Here is a 20,577-nt window from a genome sequence, read left to right on the forward strand (position 1 = left end):
CCTTAAGTATACACACGGACTTGGCCTCCATTGCAATCTGTGGCAGAGCATTCCACAGCTTTACTACTCTCTGGCTAAGAAAAAATCCTCCTTGCCTCTGTTCCAAAAGGTCATCCCTCAGTTTTGAGGTTGTTCTGGATACCCCCACCATAGGAAACATCCTCTCCACATCCACCCTATCTAGTCCCTTCAACATTTGGTAGTTTTCAATTAAATCCTCACACATTCTTCTAAATTCCAGTGAGTACAGGCCCAAAGCTGCCAAACACGCCTCACATTTTAACCCCTTCATTCCCAGAATAATTCTCGTGAACCTCCTCTGGACTCTCTCCAATGACAACACATCCTTTCTGAGATATAGGGCCCAAGTGCAGCCTGACCAGTGTCTTAAAAAGTTCAGCATTATCTCCTTGCTTCAGTATTCTATTAGGTAGGAAAAGGGAGGAGGTCCTGAAAAAAGAATACAGGGAGTTAGGAAGGAAGCTGAGAAGCAGGACCTCAAGGGTAGTAATTTCGGGATTACTGCCTGTGCCACATGACAGTGAGGATAGGAATAAAATGAGGTGACAGATAAATGTGTGGCTGAAGAATTGGAGCAAGTGGCAGGGATTCTGATTTCTGGATCATTGGGACCTCTTCTGGGGCAGGTGGAACCTGTACAACATGGATGGGTTGCACTTGAATCCAAGGGAGACCAATATTCTTGCAGGCAGATTTACTAGTGCTGTTGGGAGTGGTTTAAACTAAAATATCAGGGGGACGGGCACCAGTGCGACAGAGCTGAGGATGGGCCAGCAGGTTTACAAGTAGATGATGGGGGGTAACATGAATGTGAGGAAGGATAAACCAATGATTGGGTACAAATGCAGACAGAGCAAAGAATTAAATTGTACCACAGAAGCAAAGTTGAAAAGGATGAAGAAGACTGAAGATGTTGTATTTAAATGTGTGTAGCATTCGGAATAAGGTGGATGAACTCATGGCGCTATTGGAGATTGTAGGTATGAAGTTGTGGGCATCACTGAGTCGTGGCTGAAAGACAGCCATAGTTGGGAGCTCAATATCAAAGGATATACTTTCTATTGAAAGGACAGACAGTAAAGCATAGGCAGTGGTGGGGCTCTGTTGGTAAGAGATGGAATTACATCTTTAAAAAGAGGTGACATGGTATCAGAGAAAATTGAATCTTTGTGGGTGGAGTTAAGAAACTGCAAGGGTAAAACAATTATTATGGGGATCGTATCAAGGTCTCCAAATAGTGGCCAAGATGTGGGGTTGAGATTGCAAAGGGAGCTGGAAAGGGCATGTAATAAGGGTAATGACACAATTGTAATGGGGGACTTCAATATGCAAGGGGGTTTGGAAAATCAGGTTGGTGTCAGATCGCAAGGAATTTGTTGAATGCCTGTGAATGGTTTTTTAGAGCAACTTGTGCTTGAGCCTATTCAGGGAAAGGCTATCTTAGATTGGGTGTTGTGTAATAACCCAGATCTAATGTGGGAGCTTAATGTAAAGGAACACTTAGGAGGCAGTGATTTCATAACATGATTGAATTCATACTGCAGTTTGAAAGGGAGAAGCATAACTCACGTGTCAGTATCGCAATGGAATAAAAGAAATTACAGAGGCATTGGAGGAGGAGGATTGGATCGGAGGATACAGTGGGGGGGGGGGGGGGGATGACGGCAGAGCAGAGATGGCTGAAGTTTCTGGAAATAGTTCACAAGGTGCAGGATAGATACGTCCCACAGAAGTTGTTCTCAAATGGCTGAGGTAGGCAACTGTGGCTGACAAAGGAAGTTAAGGACGGCATAAAAACCAAGGAAAGGGCATATAAGGTAGCAAAAGTGAGTGGGAAGTTGGATGATTGGGAAGCTTTTAAAATCCCACAAAAGGCAACTAAAAAGCCATAAGAAGGGAAAAGATGCAATATGAGGGCAAACTAGTGGATAATATAAAGCAGGATACTAAAAGTTTTTTCAGTTATATAAAGAGTAAAAGGGAGGTGAGAGTTGATATTGAACCGCTGGAAAGTGATGCTGGTGAGGTTGTAATGGGGGATAAAGAAATGGCAGATGAACTTAATGGGTGCTTTGCACCTGCCTTCACTGTGGAAGACACGAGCAGTGTGCCAGAGGTTTGTGTGTGTCAGGGAGCAGGAGTGAGTGTCATTGCTATTACAAAGGAAGAAGTGCTAGGCAAACTCAGAGGTCTTAAGGTGGATAAGTCACCTGGACCAGATGGATTACATCCCAGAGTCCTGAGAGAGGTTGCTGAAAGGATAACGGATGCATTGGTCATGATCTTTCAAGAATTACTTGATCCTGGCATGGTCGCAGAGGACTGGAAGATTGCAAATGTCACTCCACTCTTTTAAGAAGGGAGGAAGGCAAAAGAAAGGAAATTATAGACCAGTTAGTCTAACCTCAGTGGTTGGGAAAGTGTTGGAGTCAGTAAGGGTTAGGAGATGAGGTGGGAGAATAAGGTTTGAAAAAAAATTCAGCCCTGCCTGTCCAACAATCAGCTAAGATGCCTATATAAGCTCATCCCATTTGCCCGGATTCCTTAAAACCTTTTTTATCCATATGCTTGTCAGAGTCTGTTAAATACTGTCATTCACATCTATGGCTTTCTCTAGCACCAACCTAAATCTAGTTTTAGACTTCCCTGTCCTAGGGAAAAAACTGCAACCATCTACCTTATCTGTGCCCCTCATGAGCTTATAAACCTCTACAAAATCAGTCTGCAGTCAGAGGAACCACACTACACTCCACCCTCTCACCCCTTCCATCAAGTCCGTTGCTGGCTCGCTCTCCCCAGCTTCCACGTGAATGAATCTTCTGAGCCAGACTACCTTGCAGGACCTTGTTAAAGTCCATGTAAACAAGGTTTACTAACCTGCTCTCATCTGCCTTCCTATTTACCTCTTCAAACTCAGTCGAACTCTTTACTGTCAGGGGACTGAGTTCAAGAGCTTTGAGGTAATGTTGCAACTCTGTAAAACTCTGCTTTGACCACACGCGGAGTATCATGTTCATTTCTGGTTGTCTCATTCTAGGAAGGAAGTGGAAGCTTTAGAGAGGGTGCAGAGGAGATTTAATAGGATGTTCGAACAACGCACACAAAATGCTGGTGGAACACAGCAGGCCAGGCAGCATCTATAAGGAGAATCACTGTTGACGTTTCGGGCCGAGACCCTTTGGCAGGACTAACTGACCTTCAGTTTCGCGTCTCGGCCCGAAACGTCGACAAGTGCTTCTGCTTATGGATGCTGCCTGGCCTGCTGTGTTCCACCAGCATTTTGTGTGTGTTGTTCGAATTTCCAGCATCTGCAGATTTCCTCGTGTTAACAGGATGCTGCCTGGATTAGACAGCATGTCTTATGAGGAGATGATTGAATGAACTATATCTTTTCTCGGTGGAGCAAAGGAGGATGAGAGGTGACGATAGAAATGTACAAGGTGATATGAGACCCAGAGACACCCACACCCTGACCCCGACAGAGATGCTCCCAACCCTGACCCAGAGACCCTCTCAACTCTGACCCTGATAGGATGCCATGGAATTTTTCCCAGGTGGAAATGACAAAAAGGATGGCATAATTTTAAGGTGATTGGAGAGAAGTATAGGGGGCATTTCAGAGGTACGTTTTTACAGAGTGGTGGCTGCATGGAATGCCTTTGCCAGGGTGCTGATAGAGGTAGATAAATTAGGGACACACGAATGATAGAAAAATTGATACTATATGGGAGGAGAGGGTTAGGTTAACTTGTAGGCACAACACTGGGCTGAAGGGCCTGGACTCTCCTGCAATGCTCTAGGCTCTGCTGCACCCTTTTGGTCCGTGCTCAGGGGAAGGTGTATACCCATCAGAGACAGTGGGGTGCCCCTCTCCAACTCTGAGGTGAGAGTTCATACACTAAGCAGGAGTAGAGAGGGTGGTTGCCATGGAAACGGCATGGTGTTTCAGAATGGGGGCTACTTATGGACAAGAAGGTGGATTTTCTTCTCAAATATTTGGAATTCTCTGCGCAGAGAGCAGAGGAGTGGAGTCCCCAAGTGCCCTAGGATGGAGATGGGAAGATGCTTGTACAAGCAGAATGGTGGGCTGTGTGTAGGCCGAGATGTTGTGGTGGAGGGTTTTGTCCTGGTGAAGATGGGTTGGTCAAATTCAGCAGGCATCCCAGCTGGAGTACGCCAGTAGCCCTGACCCAGGCAAGGAAACAACATTCACAACAAGTTGGAAAATATTGTTTTATTGAAACCAAGTCTGACACATCGATCCATACAAAGATTACTACAATCTTTAATTAACATTGCGTATACTTTATTTAGAATGCTCCTGCCCAGGGAACGGCTCCAGCCTCTTGGCCTGTCACCCCAATGCAGGCTTGGCCTGAAGGAAGCCCCGCATCTGCCCCACCCTTGCATGCCTCAACCCAGCCCCTCACACCCAGTCCGATGTCGAGAACACCCTGAGGGAGGGTGGGAATGGGTTACTGGGGCCAAGGGCCAGGCCATTCAGCCCACTTTATCTCACTAAGCCTACGTCCCTGATTGGGACTCCTAGTCCTTGCCCCCACCACCCCCACTGCCTCCTTCCTGGAGCAATCAAGTGAGATCAACTCCTGTTTGTCTCAACAGCTGCACCTCTGGGCCCTGTCTACCCAACCTCTCTGCATCCAAACCCAGACGACCAGCGCAGGGAGACTACATGCTAGGGAAACCAGACGTCTGTCCTTTCTGTGGTGGATGGGGAGACCTTACGTATGTCTGCACGCTGGGGAGACCAGACACACTGTTCAGTCTAGCAGAGACCAGACATCTGTACCCTCTGTGGTGAGTGTGGAGACCAGATGTCTGAACTTTCTGTGGTGGACAGACCAGACATCTGCACTCTCCTGCAGTACATCCTCACCAGGAGGCATCCCTGTCCCCTCAACCACTACTTACAACATCACATTAACTCTCCCCCCCCCCCCATGGTGGGAGGGTCACAACTGCCCCCTTTAGAGGGTAGGGTGGGTCACTGACTGATGTGGTTGTGTTGTGAGGAAAGGGGGGGGGTTATTAAATGGGAAGAGGGAGAGTCAGATGAGCACATGAGGTCGCTGTACTTGTGGCAGACTCAGTTGATCTGATGGTGCTGGTGTACCCACAGTGACTGAACAACTGCGGAGAGCTGAGGGGTTTATAGGCAGTTGTCAGACCTCACTTGGAGTATTGTGAGCAGTTTTGGGGCCCTTATCTAAGGAAGGATGAGCTGACATTGGAGAGGAGATTCACAAGAATGAAAGAACATTTGAGGCTCCGGGCCTGTACCCATTGGAGGTTAGAAGAATGAGGGGGGATTTAATTGAAACCTATGAAACTCTGAAAGGACTGGATGAGGAGATGTTGTTTCCTATAATGGAGGAGTCTAGGACCAGAGGAAGGACAGAATGAAAGGACATTTGTGTAGAGCAGAGATGAGGAGGAATTTCTTTAGCCAGAGGATGGTGAATCTGTAGAATTCATTGTAAAGATAACAGTGGAGACCAAGTCATTGGGTATAGGTTGATAAGTTCTTGATTAGGTAGGGCTCAAGGGTTACAGGGAGAAGACAGGAGAATGGGGTTGAGAGGGATAATAAATCAGCCACAATGGAATGGTGGAGCAGACTCGATCGGCCAAATGGCCTAATTCTGCTCCTATGTCATATGTTCAGTGAGGAAGTGACCATTAACAGGATGTTCGCCCTGGGATGCCACTGACGGTGGAACCTCCACTGAGGAAGTCCATGAGACCACCAGGCCACTCCAACCTACCAGGATACAATCTCCTTCGGTACAGAAACCCCAAAGTGGGGCAGTTGACTAAGGCTCAGCGGTGTAGAGATCATCATGAGGGTGGGAGTGGAGGAATCAGTGATGGTAGACCCCCAGCTCAGCACCAACTCTCAGTCACCGTTTCCCGGAGGGCAGCACAGACACCGACTGGGTCTGAGGCAGTGTGAAGCACAGTGGATTTGGCAGAGAGACAGAGAGGTTATACTGTTTTCCTTAAAGCACCATTGTGCACAGAGGCAGGAGAGTGACTAAACTTGGTGAGTCCTTGATAATGGCAAATACTCTTTAATATAAACTTCCATTAAATTTATTTTGCGTGATTAATGTATGAACTGGGAATGAGAGTTCCCAGCTGGAAGCACAGACTTTGGCAGTCTTGGTGAGCACAGTTTGTGTAGGTGTGTGAGGAAGGCCAGCATCTCGAATGTCTCACCGGTGAACTCTCGGACTCCAGTCCGTGGAGTGCAGCCGTTCATCGGACCGTGCGTGTGTGGGGTGGCCGTCGCGATCCCTACCCACCGTCATCTGGAGTTCAGGCGCGGAGCCACCTGGAGAGACAGTAAGGGTGGGCTTGGCTGGGGTCCTCAACAGAATCATTCCCACTAATACAACAGTAACACTCTCCTGCCCAACCTCCTCAAACCCAACGGAAACATCTCGACCCCAGCTGCTCCGAATGAGCTTTCCACCCCCAACCCTGACACCATCTCTGCCCCAGAGACACCCCCACCCTGACCCCGACAGGGGCACCCTAAACCTCTCTCAACAGGGTCATCCTACCCTGACACCAACAGGGGCAACTCTAACAGAGGCACTCCTACCATGATGCAGACGGGCAATTCCACCCTCTCTCAACAGAGACATCCCATCCTGACACCAACAGGGGCAACTCTAACAGAGGCACCCCTACCCTGATGCAGACAGGGGCAATTCCACCCTCTCTCAACAGGGACATCCCACCCTGACATGGACAAGGATGCTCCATGCTCTCTCAATAGAGATGTCCCCTCACACCTACAGGGATCCCTCACCCTGACCCCGACAGCGATGTCCCCACCCTCCCTTGACAGATCTCACTGACACTGAAAGGAACCCCCTCTACCCTCTCTTGATAGAGACACCCCCACTTTGACCCCGACAACACACCTCTATCCTCTTTCGATAGAGATGCCCCCAACCTGACTTGGACAGGGACGATCCCACCCTCAGTCCTGACAGAGAATCCCACAAGCTGACCCAGACAGAGAAACCCCCATCCTGCCCCTCCCTCGACAGGGATACCCCCACCCTCAGTCCTGACAGAGAATCCCACAAGCTGACCCAGACAGAGAAACCCCCATCCTGCCCCTCCCTCGACAGGGATACCCCCACCCTCAGTCCTGACAGAGAATCCCACAAGCTGACCCAGACAGAGACACCCCCATCCTGCCCCTCCCTCGACAGGGATACCCCGACAGGTGTCTCTGTTGAGAGAGGGTGGGGGTATCTCAATTGGGTCAGAGAAGGACATCCTGCGACAGGAATGCCCCTTAGAAACATCTGGTCTTACACCGGTGTCCTCTAGTTTTTAGCATGCTTCAAAGAGGAGACCCATGTGCTTTCACCCTGTCTGTGCCCCTGGTGATCATATATACTTCGACCAGGTCACTCCTCAATTCAGGGAATGAAGTTCCAGACCCTCAATCATTAACCCTTTCATTCCCGGGTCCATCTCGCAAACCTGCTCTGGAGGCCAGTAATGGGTAAGTCAAATTTCCCTCATTCAGCACTGTACTGTGCTTGCCTACAGATGTGATCTTTGACTATTGAGACTTGTGAAACTCCATCAGAGATCACCCCTTTCTATTTCCAGATGATATATTTCACCTACCCCTCTCTCCGGAACATCCTGCTGTCAGTTCGCGCTAATCAGTAGTGCAATCCCCCCCATCACACTTGAAAACTCCACACCCAAAACTGCCATTCCTGCCCCTCCCTCAGCCGTGTTTCTGATAGCACCACACTCCAGCTCACCCGCAGGGCCGCTAGCTTTACTACTGAACCCACCGGCAACACCGGGAGCTGTGGTGTCACAGTAACTCTACACTACTGAACCTACCGGCAACACCGGGAGCTGTAATGTCACAGTAACTCTACACTACTGAACCTACCGGCAACACCGTGAGCTGTGGTGTCACAGTAACTCTACACTACTGAACCCACCGGCAACACCGGGAGCTGTGGTGTCACAGTAACTCTACACTACTGAACCCACCGGCAACACCGGGAGCTGTAGTGTCACAGTAACTCTACACTACTGAACCCACCGGCAACACCGGGAGCTGTGGTGTCACAGTAACTCTACACTACTGAACCTACCGGCAACACCGGGAGCTGTGGTGTCACAGTAACTCTACACTACTGAACCTACCGGCAACACCGGGAGCTGTGGTGTCACAGTAACTCTACACTACTGAACCCACCGGCAACACCGGGAGCTGTAGTGTCACAGTAACTCTACACTACTGAACCCACCGGCAACACCGGGAGCTGTGGTGTCACAGTAACTCTACACTACTGAACCCACCGGCAACACCGGGAGCTGTAGTGTCACAGTAACTCTACACTACTGAACCCACCGGCAACACCGGGAGCTGTGGTGTCACAGTAACTCTACACTACTGAACCTACCGGCAACACCGGGAGCTGTGGTGTCACAGTAACTCTACACTACTGAACCCACCGGCAACACCGGGAGCTGTAGTGTCACAGTAACTCTACACTACTGAACCCACCGGCAACACCGGGAGCTGTAGTGTCACAGTAACTCTACACTACTGAACCCACCGGCAACACCGGGAGCTGTGGTGTCACAGTAACTCTACACTACTGAACCTACCGGCAACACCGGGAGCTGTGGTGTCACAGTAACTCTACACTACTGAACCTACCGGCAACACCGGGAGCTGTAATGTCACAGTAACTCTACACTACTGAACCTACCGGCAACACCGGGAGCTGTAATGTCACAGTAACTCTACACTACTGAACCCACCGGCAACACCGGGAGCTGTGGTGTCACAGTAACTCTACACTACTGAACCTACCGGCAACACCGGGAGCTGTAATGTCACAGTAACTCTACACTACTGAACCTACCGGCAACACCGGGAGCTGTGGTGTCACAGTAACTCTACACTACTGAACCTACCGGCAACACCGGGAGCTGTGGTGTCACAGTAACTCTACACTACTGAACCTACCGGCAACACCGGGAGCTGTAATGTCACAGTAACTCTACACTACTGAACCTACCGGCAACACCGGGAGCTGTGGTGTCACAGTAACTCTACACTACTGAACCCACCGGCAACACCGGGAGCTGTAGTGTCACAGTAACTCTACACTACTGAACCTACCGGCAACACCGGGAGCTGTGGTGTCACAGTAACTCTACACTACTGAACCCACCGGCAACACCGGGAGCTGTAGTGTCACAGTAACTCTACACTACTGAACCTACCGGCAACACCGGGAGCTGTGGTGTCACAGTAACTCTACACTACTGAACCTACCGGCAACACCGGGAGCTGTGGTGTCACAGTAACTCTACACTACTGAACCTACCGGCAACACCGGGAGCTGTGGTGTCACAGTAACTCTACACTACTGAACCTACCGGCAACACCGGGAGCTGTGGTGTCACAGTAACTCTACACTACTGAACCCACCGGCAACACCGGGAGCTGTGGTGTCACAGTAACTCTACACTACTGAACCTACCGGCAACACCGGGAGCTGTAATGTCACAGTAACTCTACACTACTGAACCTACCGGCAACACCGGGAGCTGTGGTGTCACAGTAACTCTACACTACTGAACCTACCGGCAACACCAGGAGCTGTGGTGTCACAGTAACTCTACACTACTGAACCCACCGGCAACACCGGGAGCTGTGGTGTCACAGTAACTCTACACTACTGAACCTACCGGCAACACCGGGAGCTGTAATGTCACAGTAACTCTACACTACTGAACCTACCGGCAACACCGGGAGCTGTGGTGTCACAGTAACTCTACACTACTGAACCTACCAGACCTTGTGACCACTGGATCTTCCAACTCCCGTTACAACATCTTCTTCTCTTCCCCCCTTTTGCTGCCATTCCCTGCCTTTCTTGTCTGGGTAGCACTGGGAAGCATTCCTGTTGGGACAATGGTTCCTCTTTGTTTGGTCCCTCTTGCACAGGTCACCCCTCCCCAGAAAAAGTTACCATCGTCCGTCACTGAAGCCCTGCCCCTTATCAGAAATTTAGACACTTAGCTGCTCAACCTAACTCCTGATGAAGGGTCTCAGCCTGTTTGTTCTTCTCCATAGGCACTGTCTGAGCTGCTGCTTTGCTCCAGCATTTTGTGTGTGGTGCCGGGATTTGCGGCCTGCCACTTTAGTGCAGGCTATCCTTGCTGCATCTCCCTGATCCAGTGAAGGACGGGAGCAGCAAACAGGGGAGCACGAGCATGTGCCGATTCCCCCCTCCCCACTTACACCCCCTCTGGCTGGGTCCCTGACAGTCACTGGGTCTGAACGGGGAAACTCCTGCCCAACGGTACTGTACCCAGAGGACTGGAGGTGTTTTCACTGGCCAATAAAAGTTTGCTCTTTCAGAGATGTCCAGATTACAGAGAACAACAGATATGGAGCTGTGCACCCCAAATTAGCTGAGTGACATTAACCCCGATGCTGAACCTTACCACAGACAGATGTCCATTCTTTGCTTTGGAAATTATCAGCTCGGACCCCGACGTGAAGTCGATGATGCCCTCCTTGCCTTGTTTAATGGTAAATTTAATGCTGCAGAACAGACAGAACTGATCACCCTCCAGCAGATCCTCTCGCCCTTCACCTGCTTCCCCTCTCCACACTCACTGGGCCCCGTTAGAACACACAACCATACCACCTCCCTCCACCCTCCTTCCCCATTCACTCCCTCCACCCTCGTTCACTCCCTCTGCCCTCCGTCCCCTCCCTCCGCCCCCGTTCACTCCCTCCGCCCTCCGTCCCCGTTCACTCCCTCCGCCCGCCGTCCCCATTCACTCCCTCCGCCCTCCTTCCCCATTCACTCCCTCCGTCCCTATTCACTCCCTCCACCCTCCGTCCCCATTCACTCCCTCCGCCTGCCGTCCCCATTCACTCCCTCCGCCCTCCATCCCCTCCCTCTGCCCTCCGTCCCCGTTCACTCCCTCCGCCCTCCTTCCCCGTTCATTCCCTCCGCCCTCCTTCCCCTTTCATTCCCTCCGCCCTCCTTCCCCGTTCATTCCCTCCGCCCTCCTTCCCCGTTCATTCCCTATACTCTCCTTCAGGCAGGGTTCTCCTCCTGCCCCACCCATCTCAAATGCCCTGTTTCTCTGGCCCTGCCGTTGCTCACTGCACGCTCCCTCGCCCCTCGCCCCTTGCTCCTCGCCACCCTCCCTGCTTGCCCTTCTCTGTCGTTTCAATAGGGTTCACCCCAACCCCCCTTGGCACACACCTCCCTACCCCGCACTATATTTTGCACGGTGGGGAGGGGAGAGTGTCTGCTCACCTCCCCTGGTTGACGTTGACACTGTTGACCTTGTCTGACTCAATGGCCAGTTTGGTCAGCGTCTCGATCACATGATCACTCCGCAACACCAGATCACCCTGAAACACAGCACAACACACGTCAGGGAGTCGCGCTCTCCGAGTATGGGACCGCGCTGCCGCTGCCGCTGCCCGATTCTCCTGTTACCCACTGACCCCTGCTGCCACAGTCCTGTGTTGTACATAGACCACGTCGTCCGCAATGCCTGGGACCCACGTCACCCACAGACGGTGTTCAAGCTCCCAACAGAGAAGTGAATGGACTGTCAGAAAGCAGGGCAGGAGAGGGTGAGCACCATGGGCAGACCCAGGGGCCAGCACCAGCTCCAGGCTGACTGGCCTCATGTCCAGCGTGAGCTCTTCAAATCGGTTCCTGGTGTCCGACAGAAGAAGCCCCTCCCTGCCCCATAGAGTGAGGGGGCAGGAAGAAGGGAGCACTTGGGGGGATTGTGGGTAAAATCCAGTGGAATTATTAATGAGTGGTCTTTGGTCAGCAAGGACACACAGGCTGAAGGACCTGTTCCCCTTCTGTACGATGAGCTGGCAATCCCTACCTTCTGCCGATTGTCCTCACAGGGAACGTGCAGGACGAAGAGGCCGTCACTGAGTGAACTGACTGATATTCCTGCAGGGAATCATGAAGGATCCAAGTTAAAACCTGAATACTAACCCTGTCCTGCCACACATCAGCTCGGTTAGCGAACTCACTCAATCAACCAACCCAAATCAACATCAGAAAATGAAGAGCATGGGTCAGACACAGAGTGAAGCTCCCCCTGTACTGACCCATCAAACACTCCCGGGGTCAGACACAGAGTGAAACTCCCCCTGTACTGACCCATCAAACACTCCCGGGGCCAGACACAGAGTGAAGCTCCCCCTGTACTGACCCATCAAACACTCCCGGGGCCAGACACAGAGTGAAGCTCCCCCTGTACTGACCCATCGAACACTCCCGGGGTCAGACACAGAGTGAAACTCCCCCTGTACTGACCCATCAAACACTCCCAGCGTCAGACATAGAGTGAAACTCCCCCTGTACTGACCCATCAAACACTCCCAGCGTCAGACATAGAGTGAAGCTCCCCCTGTACTGACCCATCGAACACTCCCGGGGCCAGACACAGAGTGAAGCTCCCCCTGTACTGACCCATCGAACACTCCTGGGGTCAGACACAGAGTGAAGCTCCCCCTGTACTGACCCATCGAACACTCCTGGGGTCAGACACAGAGTGAAGCTCCCCCTGTACTGACCCATCAAACACTCCCGGGGTCAGACACAGAGTGAAGGCCCCTCCACACCGTCCCATCACACACCCCTGAGATCAGACACAGAATGAAGCTCCCTCTACACACACACATACAAATTTTCCAGATCATGCATGGTTATATAGTGGTTAGTACAATGCTGTACAACACCAGATTATATCTGATTTAATATAAATCTTTATAAACCAGGTGCATGTGTGGTTCCACACTGTGATGCACTATTAGCAGAGGAAGGCATTAGTCACTGGCTCCTCGCCATCTCCCCTCCACTACCCACCTTTGAGTTTGGAGTAATCGATGGTCTGTTTGAGTTTGCCTTCCTCTACGAGGTAGGCACTGCTGGCTGTGATCAGTAGCTGGCGAGGCCGTGCCCGGTAACCGTTCCGATCGTACTTCGTCACCGCCACTGCGTACTGCAAGGCAAGCCCAGACTTACTGCCAGCAAAACGTGGAGAGGGCTGCATGCAGGGGATTGGTGTAGGCGCTGGAGACGTGCACGAGTTCAGTGTATGTGATGGGATCGGTGTAGGCGCTGGAGATGAGCACGAGTTCAGTGCAGGTGATGGGATCGGTGTAGGTGCTGGAGATGTGCACGAGTTCAGTGTATGTGATGGGATCGGTGTAGGCGCTGGAGACGTGCACGAGTTCAGTGTATGTGATGGGATCGGTGTAGGCGCTGGAGATGTGCACGAGTTCAGTGTATGTGATGGGATCGGTGTAGGCGCTGGAGATGTGCACGAGTTCAGTGTATGTGATGGGATCGGTGTAGGCGCTGGAGACGTGCACGAGTTCAGTGTATGTGATGGGATCGGTGTAGGCGCTGGAGACGTGCACGAGTTCAGTGTATGTGATGGGATCGGTGTAGGCGCTGGAGACGTGCACGAGTTCAGTGTATGTGATGGGATCGGTGTAGGCGCTGGAGATGTGCACGAGTTCAGTGTATGTGATGGGATCGGTGTAGGCGCTGGAGACGTGCACGAGTTCAGTGTATGTGATGGGATCGGTGTAGGCGCTGGAGACGTGCACGAGTTCAGTGTATGTGATGGGATCGGTGTAGGCGCTGGAGATGTGCACGAGTTCAGTGTATGTGATGGGAGCACACGGAGGGAGTCAGTGTAGTGTAGGTGAAGGGGACGTGTAAGGAGTCGGTGAAGGTGAAGGGTTGTGCACAGGGGGCCAGTATAGGTGACGGTTATGTGCACGTACACGGGGTTCAGTGTACGTGATGGGATCGGTGTGGGTGATGGGATCGGTGTGGGTGATGGGGACACGTGCACAGGGGGCCAGTATAGGTGACGGTTACGTGCACGTACACGGGGTTCAGTGTACGTGATGGGATCGGTGTGGGTGATGGGGACACGTGCACAGGGGGCCAGTGTATGTGATGGGATCGGTGTGGGTGACGGGGACACGTTCACGGGGATCAGTGTATGTGATGGGATCGGTGTGGGTGATGGGGACACGTGCACAGGGGTTCAGTGTATGTGATGGGATCGGTGTGGGTGATGGGGACACGTTCACGGGGATCAGTGTATGTGATGGGATCGGTGTGGGTGATGGGGACACGTGCACAGGGGGCCAGTGTATGTGATGGGATTGGTGTGGGTGACGGGGACACGTTCACGGGGATCAGTGTATGTGATGGGATCGGTGTGGGTGATGGGGACACGTACACGGGGTTCAGTGTATGTGATGGGATCGGTGTGGGTGATGGGGACACGTGCACAGGGGGCCAGTTTATGTGATGGGATCGGTGTGGGTGATGGGGACACATACACAGAGTTCAGTGTATGTGATGGGATTGGTGTGGGTGACGGGGACACGTTCACGGGGATCAGTGTATGTGATGGGATCGGTGTGGGTGATGGGGACACGTACACGGGGTTCAGTGTATGTGATGGGATCGGTGTGGGTGACGGGGACACGTTCACGGGGATCAGTGTATGTGATGGGATTGGTGTGGGTGATGGGGACACGTACACAGAGTTCAGTGTATGTGATGGGATTGGTGTGGGTGATGGGGACACGTGCACAGGGGTTCAGTGTATGTGATGGGATCAGTGTGGGTGATGGGGACACGTGCACGGGGTTCAGTGTATGTGATGGGATCGGTGTGGGTGATGGGGACACGTGCACAGGGGGCCAGTTTATGTGATGGGATCGGTGTGGGTGATGGGGACACGTGCACAGGGGGCCAGTTTATGTGATGGGATCGGTGTGGGTGATGGGGACACGTGCACAGGGGTTCAGTGTATGTGATGGGATCGGTGTGGGTGATGGGGACACGTGCACAGGGGGCCAGTGTATGTGATGGGATCAGTGTGGGTGATGGGGACACGTGCACAGGGGGCCAGTGTATGTGATGGGATCGGTGTGGGTGATGGGGACACGTACACGGGGTTCAGTGTATGTGATGGGATTGGTATGGGTGATGGGGACACGTACACGGGGTTCAGTGTATGTGATGGGATCAGTGTGGGTGTTGGGGACACGTGCACGGGGTTCAGTGTATGTGATGGGATCGGTGTGGGTGATGGGGACACGTTCACGGGGATCAGTGTATGTGATGGGATCGGTGTGGGTGATGGGGACACGTACACGGGGGCCAGTGTATGTGATGGGATCGGTGTGGGTGATGGGGACACGTACACGGGGTTCAGTGTATGTGATGGGATCGGTGTGGGTGATGGGGACACGTACACGGGGTTCAGTGTATGTGATGGGATCGGTTTGGGTGATGGGGACACGTACACGGGGATCAGTGTCTGTGATGGGATTTGTGTGGGTGATGGGGACACGTACACGGGGTTCAGTGTATGTGATGGGATCGGTTTGGGTGATGGGGACACGTACACGGGGGCCAGTGTATGTGATGGGATCGGTGTGGGTGACGGGGACACGTGCACAGGGGGCCAGTGTATGTGATGGGATCGGTGTGGGTGATGGGGACACGTTCACGGGGATCAGTGTATGTGATGGGATCGGTGTGGGTGATGGGGACACGTACACGGGGTTCAGTGTATGTGATGGGATCGGTGTGGGTGATGGGGACACGTACACGGGATTCAGTGTATGTGATGGGATCGGTGTGGGTGATGGGGACACGTACACGGGGTTCAGTGTATGTGATGGGATCGGTGTGGGTGATGGGGACACGTGCATAGGGGGCCAGTATTGGTGACGGTTACGTGCACGTACACGGGGTTCAATGTATGTGATGGGATCGGTGTGGGTGATGGGGACACGTACACGGGGTTCAGTGTATGTGATGGGATCGGTGTGGGTGATGGGGACACGTACACGGGGTTCAGTGTATGTGATGGGATTGGTGTGGGTGATGGGATTGGTGTGGGTGATGGGGACACGTGCACAGGGGGCCAGTGTATGTGATGGGATTGGTGTGGGTGATGGGATTGGTGTGGGTGATGGGGACACGTGCACAGGGGGCCAGTGTATGTGATGGGATCGGTGTGGGTGATGGGGACACGTTCACGGGGATCAGTGTATGTGATGGGATCGGTGTGGGTGATGGGGACACGTTCACGGGGGCCAGTGTATGTGATGGGATTGGTGTGGGTGATGGGGACACGTACACGGGGTTCAGTGTATGTGATGGGATTGGTGTGGGTGATGGGGACACGTACACGGAGTTCAGTGTATGTGCTGGGATTGGTGTGGGTGATGGGGACACGTACACGGGGTTCAGTGTATGTGATGGGATCGGTGTGGGTGATGGGGACACGTGCACAGGGGTTCAGTGTATGTGATGGGATCGGTGTGGGTGATGGGATTGGTGTGGGTGATGGGGACACGTACACGGGGTTCAGTGTATGTGATGGGATTGGTGTGGGTGATGGGATTGGTGTGGGTGATGGGGACACGTACACGGGGTTCAGTGTATGTGATGGGATTGGTGTGGGTGATGGGGACACGTGCACAGGGGGCCAGTGTATGTGATGGGATCGGTGTGGGTGATGGGGACACGTACACGGAGTTCAGTGTATGTGATGGGATTGGTGTGGGTGATGGGATCGGTGTGGGTGATGGGGACACGTGCACAGGGGGCCAGTGTATGTGATGGGATCGGTGTGGGTGTTGGGGACACGTACACGGGGTTCAGTGTATGTGATGGGATTGGTGTGGGTGATGGGGACACGTTCACGGGGATCAGTGTATGTGATGGGATCGGTGTGGGTGATGGGGACACGTGCACAGGGGGCCAGTGTATGTGATGGGATTTGTGTGGGTGATGGGGACACGTACACGGGGTTCAGTGTATGTGATGGGATCGGTGTGGGTGATGGGGACACGTACACGGAGTTCAGTGTATGTGATGGGATCGGTGTGGGTGATGGGGACACGTACACGGGGTTCAGTGTATGTGATGGGATCGGTGTGGGTGATGGGGACACGTGCACAGGGGTTCAGTGTATGTGATGGGATCGGTGTGGGTGATGGGGACACGTGCACAGGGGGCCAGTGTATGTGATGGGATCGGTGTGGGTGATGGGGACACGTTCACGGGGATCAGTGTATGTGATGGGATCGGTGTGGGTGATGGGGACACGTTCACGGGGATCAGTGTATGTGATGGGATCGGTGTGGGTGATGGGGACACGTGCACAGGGGTTCAGTGTATGTGATGGGATCGGTGTGGGTGATGGGGACACGTTCACGGGGATCAGTGTATGTGATGGGATCGGTGTGGGTGATGGGGACACGTACACGGGGTTCAGTGTATGTGATGGGATCGGTGTGGGTGATGGGGACACGTTCACGGGGTTCAGTGTATGTGATGGGATCGGTGTGGGTGATGGGATTGGTGTGGGTGATGGGATCGGTGTGGGTGATGGGATCGGTGTGGGTGATGGGATCGGTGTGGGTGATGGGGACGCGTGCAGATGCCAGTGCGACTCGTACTTTGATGCTATCTTTGTCGATCACCTGCAGCACCTTCGAGTTGATCTCGTTCATTGCTGGAATAGAAATGAGGCATCAGGAGGGGCACCCCAATCGGTTCACACCTCCCCAGCTCCACACCTCCAGGCAAGCTCACTACTCCACAATTATACCCCTGTCCAGGCTCCACCCAGCCCCCATCCCTGCCTTCCTCCCCTCGCCCTGTCCCTCCACCATTACACCGCAACCACTACCATCCCCTCCCCTGGCACCCCGCTCAGCCACTCCTGACCCACTGGTAACTCCAGCTGTTCCCTCTCCAGTCACTACCTCACTCCTCCCTCAATAACCCCCCCTTCCCCCATTCCCTCTCCAGTCACTACCTCACTCCTCCCTCAATAACCCCCCCTTCCCCCGTTCCCTCTCCAGTCACTACCTCACTCCTCCCTCAATAACCTCCCTTCTCCCCCCTGCACAACCCCCTCCACCTCATGGCCACTCACTGATATGGGAGTCGGTGAAGAGTTTGGCCCCACACTCCTGCCCCCCTCCCTGCACACCTCCCACTCACTGATACGGGAGTCGGTGAAGAGTTTGGCCCCACACGCCTGCCCCCCTCCCTGCACACCCCCCACTCACTGATACAGGAGTCGGTGAAGAGTTTGGCCCCACACTCCTGCCCCCCTCCCTGCACACCCCCCACTCACTGATATGGGAGTCGGTGAAGAGTTTGGCCCCACACTCCTGCCCCCCTCCCTGCACACCCCCCACTCACTGATACGGGAGTCGGTGAAGAGTTTGGCCCCACACTCCTGCCCCCCTCCCTGCACACCCCCCACTCACTGATACGGGAGTCGGTGAAGAGTTTGGCCCCACACTCCTGCCCCCCTCCCTGCACACCCCCCACTCACTGATACGGGAGTCAGTGAAGAGTTTGGCCCCACACTCCTGCCCCCCTCCCTGCACACCCCCCACTCACTGATACGGGAGTCGGTGAAGAGTTTGGCCCCACACTCCTGCCCCCCTCCCTGCACACCCCCCACTCACTGATACGGGAGTCGGTGAAGAGTTTGGCCCCACACTCCTGCCCCCCTCCCTGCACACCCCCCACTCACTGATACGGGAGTCGGTGAAGAGTTTGGCCCCACACTCCTGCCCCCCTCCCTGCACACCCCCCACTTACTGATACAAGAGTCGGTGAAGAGTTTGGCCCCACACTCCTGCCCCCCTCCCTGCACACCCCCCACTCACTGATACGGGAGTCGGTGAAGAGTTTGGCCCCACACTCCTGCCCCCCTCCCTGCACACCCCCCACTCACTGATACGGGAGTCGGTGAAGAGTTTGGCCCCACACTCCTGCCCCCCTCCCTGCACACCCCCCACTCACTGATACGGGAGTCGGTGAAGAGTTTGGCCCCACACTCCTGCCCCCCTCCCTGCACACCCCCCACTCACTGATACGGGAGTCGGTGAAGAGTTTGGCCACACTTTGGGGGTAGTTGTCCTTCTTGTCCTTGAAAAGTGCACTTGCCACAACCTTCTGCTCCAGCTGTGGGGGAAGAGACATCCTTCAGTCATAGTCAACAATCCTGGCTCGTGGGAAGGCAGAGACGGCAGCCAAGGGGAGTCACGGATCAGATACAGCACCTATATCCAGAGGACGGATTGCTGGTGGATTTCAGTCCCAGACCCCTGGCTGTGCTTCGGGGCTGTCCCATCACTGTGGGATATCTGTGTGTGTTCACTGAGCAGAGGACAAGGCCAGATGATTGTCACCTCCCCTGTCTGGCATCATCCGTTCAGGAGGCAGTGCTCAGACCTGCTCCAGGAAGGAGGGCTCAGGAAGTGACGTCTCCTCCCTTGGATGGTCCCGTCCAGTCCCCACCAAGTGCCTGCAGACTCCCGGCCCCGACCCTGACCCTCACACCACTCTGGATAATCGGAATTGCTTCCCAATCTCCACCTCCTGCTTCAGCAATACCTACATCTGGCGGCTGCTGCTTATTGATTACTGCGACTGGATCCTCGACTTCCTCGGGAGACCGGAATCAGCATCTCGTCCTCATGGACAATCAGCACTGGTGCACTGCAAGGATGCATGCTTAGCCTTCTGCTCTATTCTCCCTACACCCAACTGGCGACTATGCACAGCTCATACGCCATTTATAAACTTGCTGACAACACAACTATTGTTGGCAGAATTTCAGATGACGATGAGGAGGCGTACGGGAGTGAGACAGATCCGCTGGTTGAGAGGTGTTGCAGCAACAACCCAGCACTCAACGTCAGTCACCAAGTGCCTGATTGCAGACTTCAGGAAGGGAAATTCAAGGGAGCACATCCCAGTCCTTATCGAGAATCAGCAGTTTCACTTCTTGGGTGTCACCATCTCTGAGGATCTATCCTGGGCCCAACATATTGATCCAGTTACAAACTGGCAGCTCTGTCTCATTGGGAGTTTGAGTAGATTTGGTATGTCATAAAAGACTCTAGCAAATTCTGAGCCCCCACCAAGTGTCACCAGATATCTGTAGATGTACCATGGAGAGAATTCTGCCCCGTTGCATCACGGTCTGGTACCGGGGACCGCAAGAGGCTGCTCCATCACGGGCACTAGCCACCACACCATCAACGACAACAAGTGATGTCTCAGGAAGGCAGCTTCCGTCAGTAAGGACCCTCGCCACCCAGGGACATCCCTCTCCTCATTACCACCATCAGTGAGCCTGAAGACACACACTCAACATTTCAGCTTCATCCCCTCCACCATCTGATTACTGAACGGTCCGTGAACCCATGACAGTACTTCACTATTTGAGGGCTATGGTATGGGTGCGGGTTGATGGGATTATGCAGAGTAACACTTAAGCATGGACTAGATGGGCTGAAGGGCCTGTTCCTGGGCTCTTCCTCCTTATTTCTGCAGTTGATAGTAATCTTTCTGTCATGCACTCACTACTGTTGTAAAACAAGGTCCATGA

The 20,577-nt window shown here is 53.3% G+C and overlaps 1 protein-coding gene across 1 annotated transcript in view; it reads right to left on the minus strand.

The window, feature by feature from the left end:
* Positions 1 to 4,240: 4,240 nt before the first annotated feature.
* Positions 4,241 to 20,577, minus strand: part of LOC140731526 (unconventional myosin-Ic-like) — a 92,417-nt gene continuing 76,080 nt past the window's right edge. Inside the window, 7 exon segments of the mRNA XM_073052995.1 lie at positions 4,241 to 6,376; positions 10,561 to 10,660; positions 11,391 to 11,488; positions 11,983 to 12,053; positions 12,975 to 13,110; positions 17,618 to 17,673; positions 19,052 to 19,145. Of these exon segments, the coding sequence (XP_072909096.1) occupies positions 6,350 to 6,376; positions 10,561 to 10,660; positions 11,391 to 11,488; positions 11,983 to 12,053; positions 12,975 to 13,110; positions 17,618 to 17,673; positions 19,052 to 19,145 (582 nt within the window). The 3' untranslated portion in view covers positions 4,241 to 6,349.

The sequence above is a fragment of the Hemitrygon akajei genome, chromosome 8 (assembly GCF_048418815.1).
Source record: "Hemitrygon akajei chromosome 8, sHemAka1.3, whole genome shotgun sequence".
NCBI lineage: Eukaryota > Metazoa > Chordata > Chondrichthyes > Myliobatiformes > Dasyatidae > Hemitrygon > Hemitrygon akajei.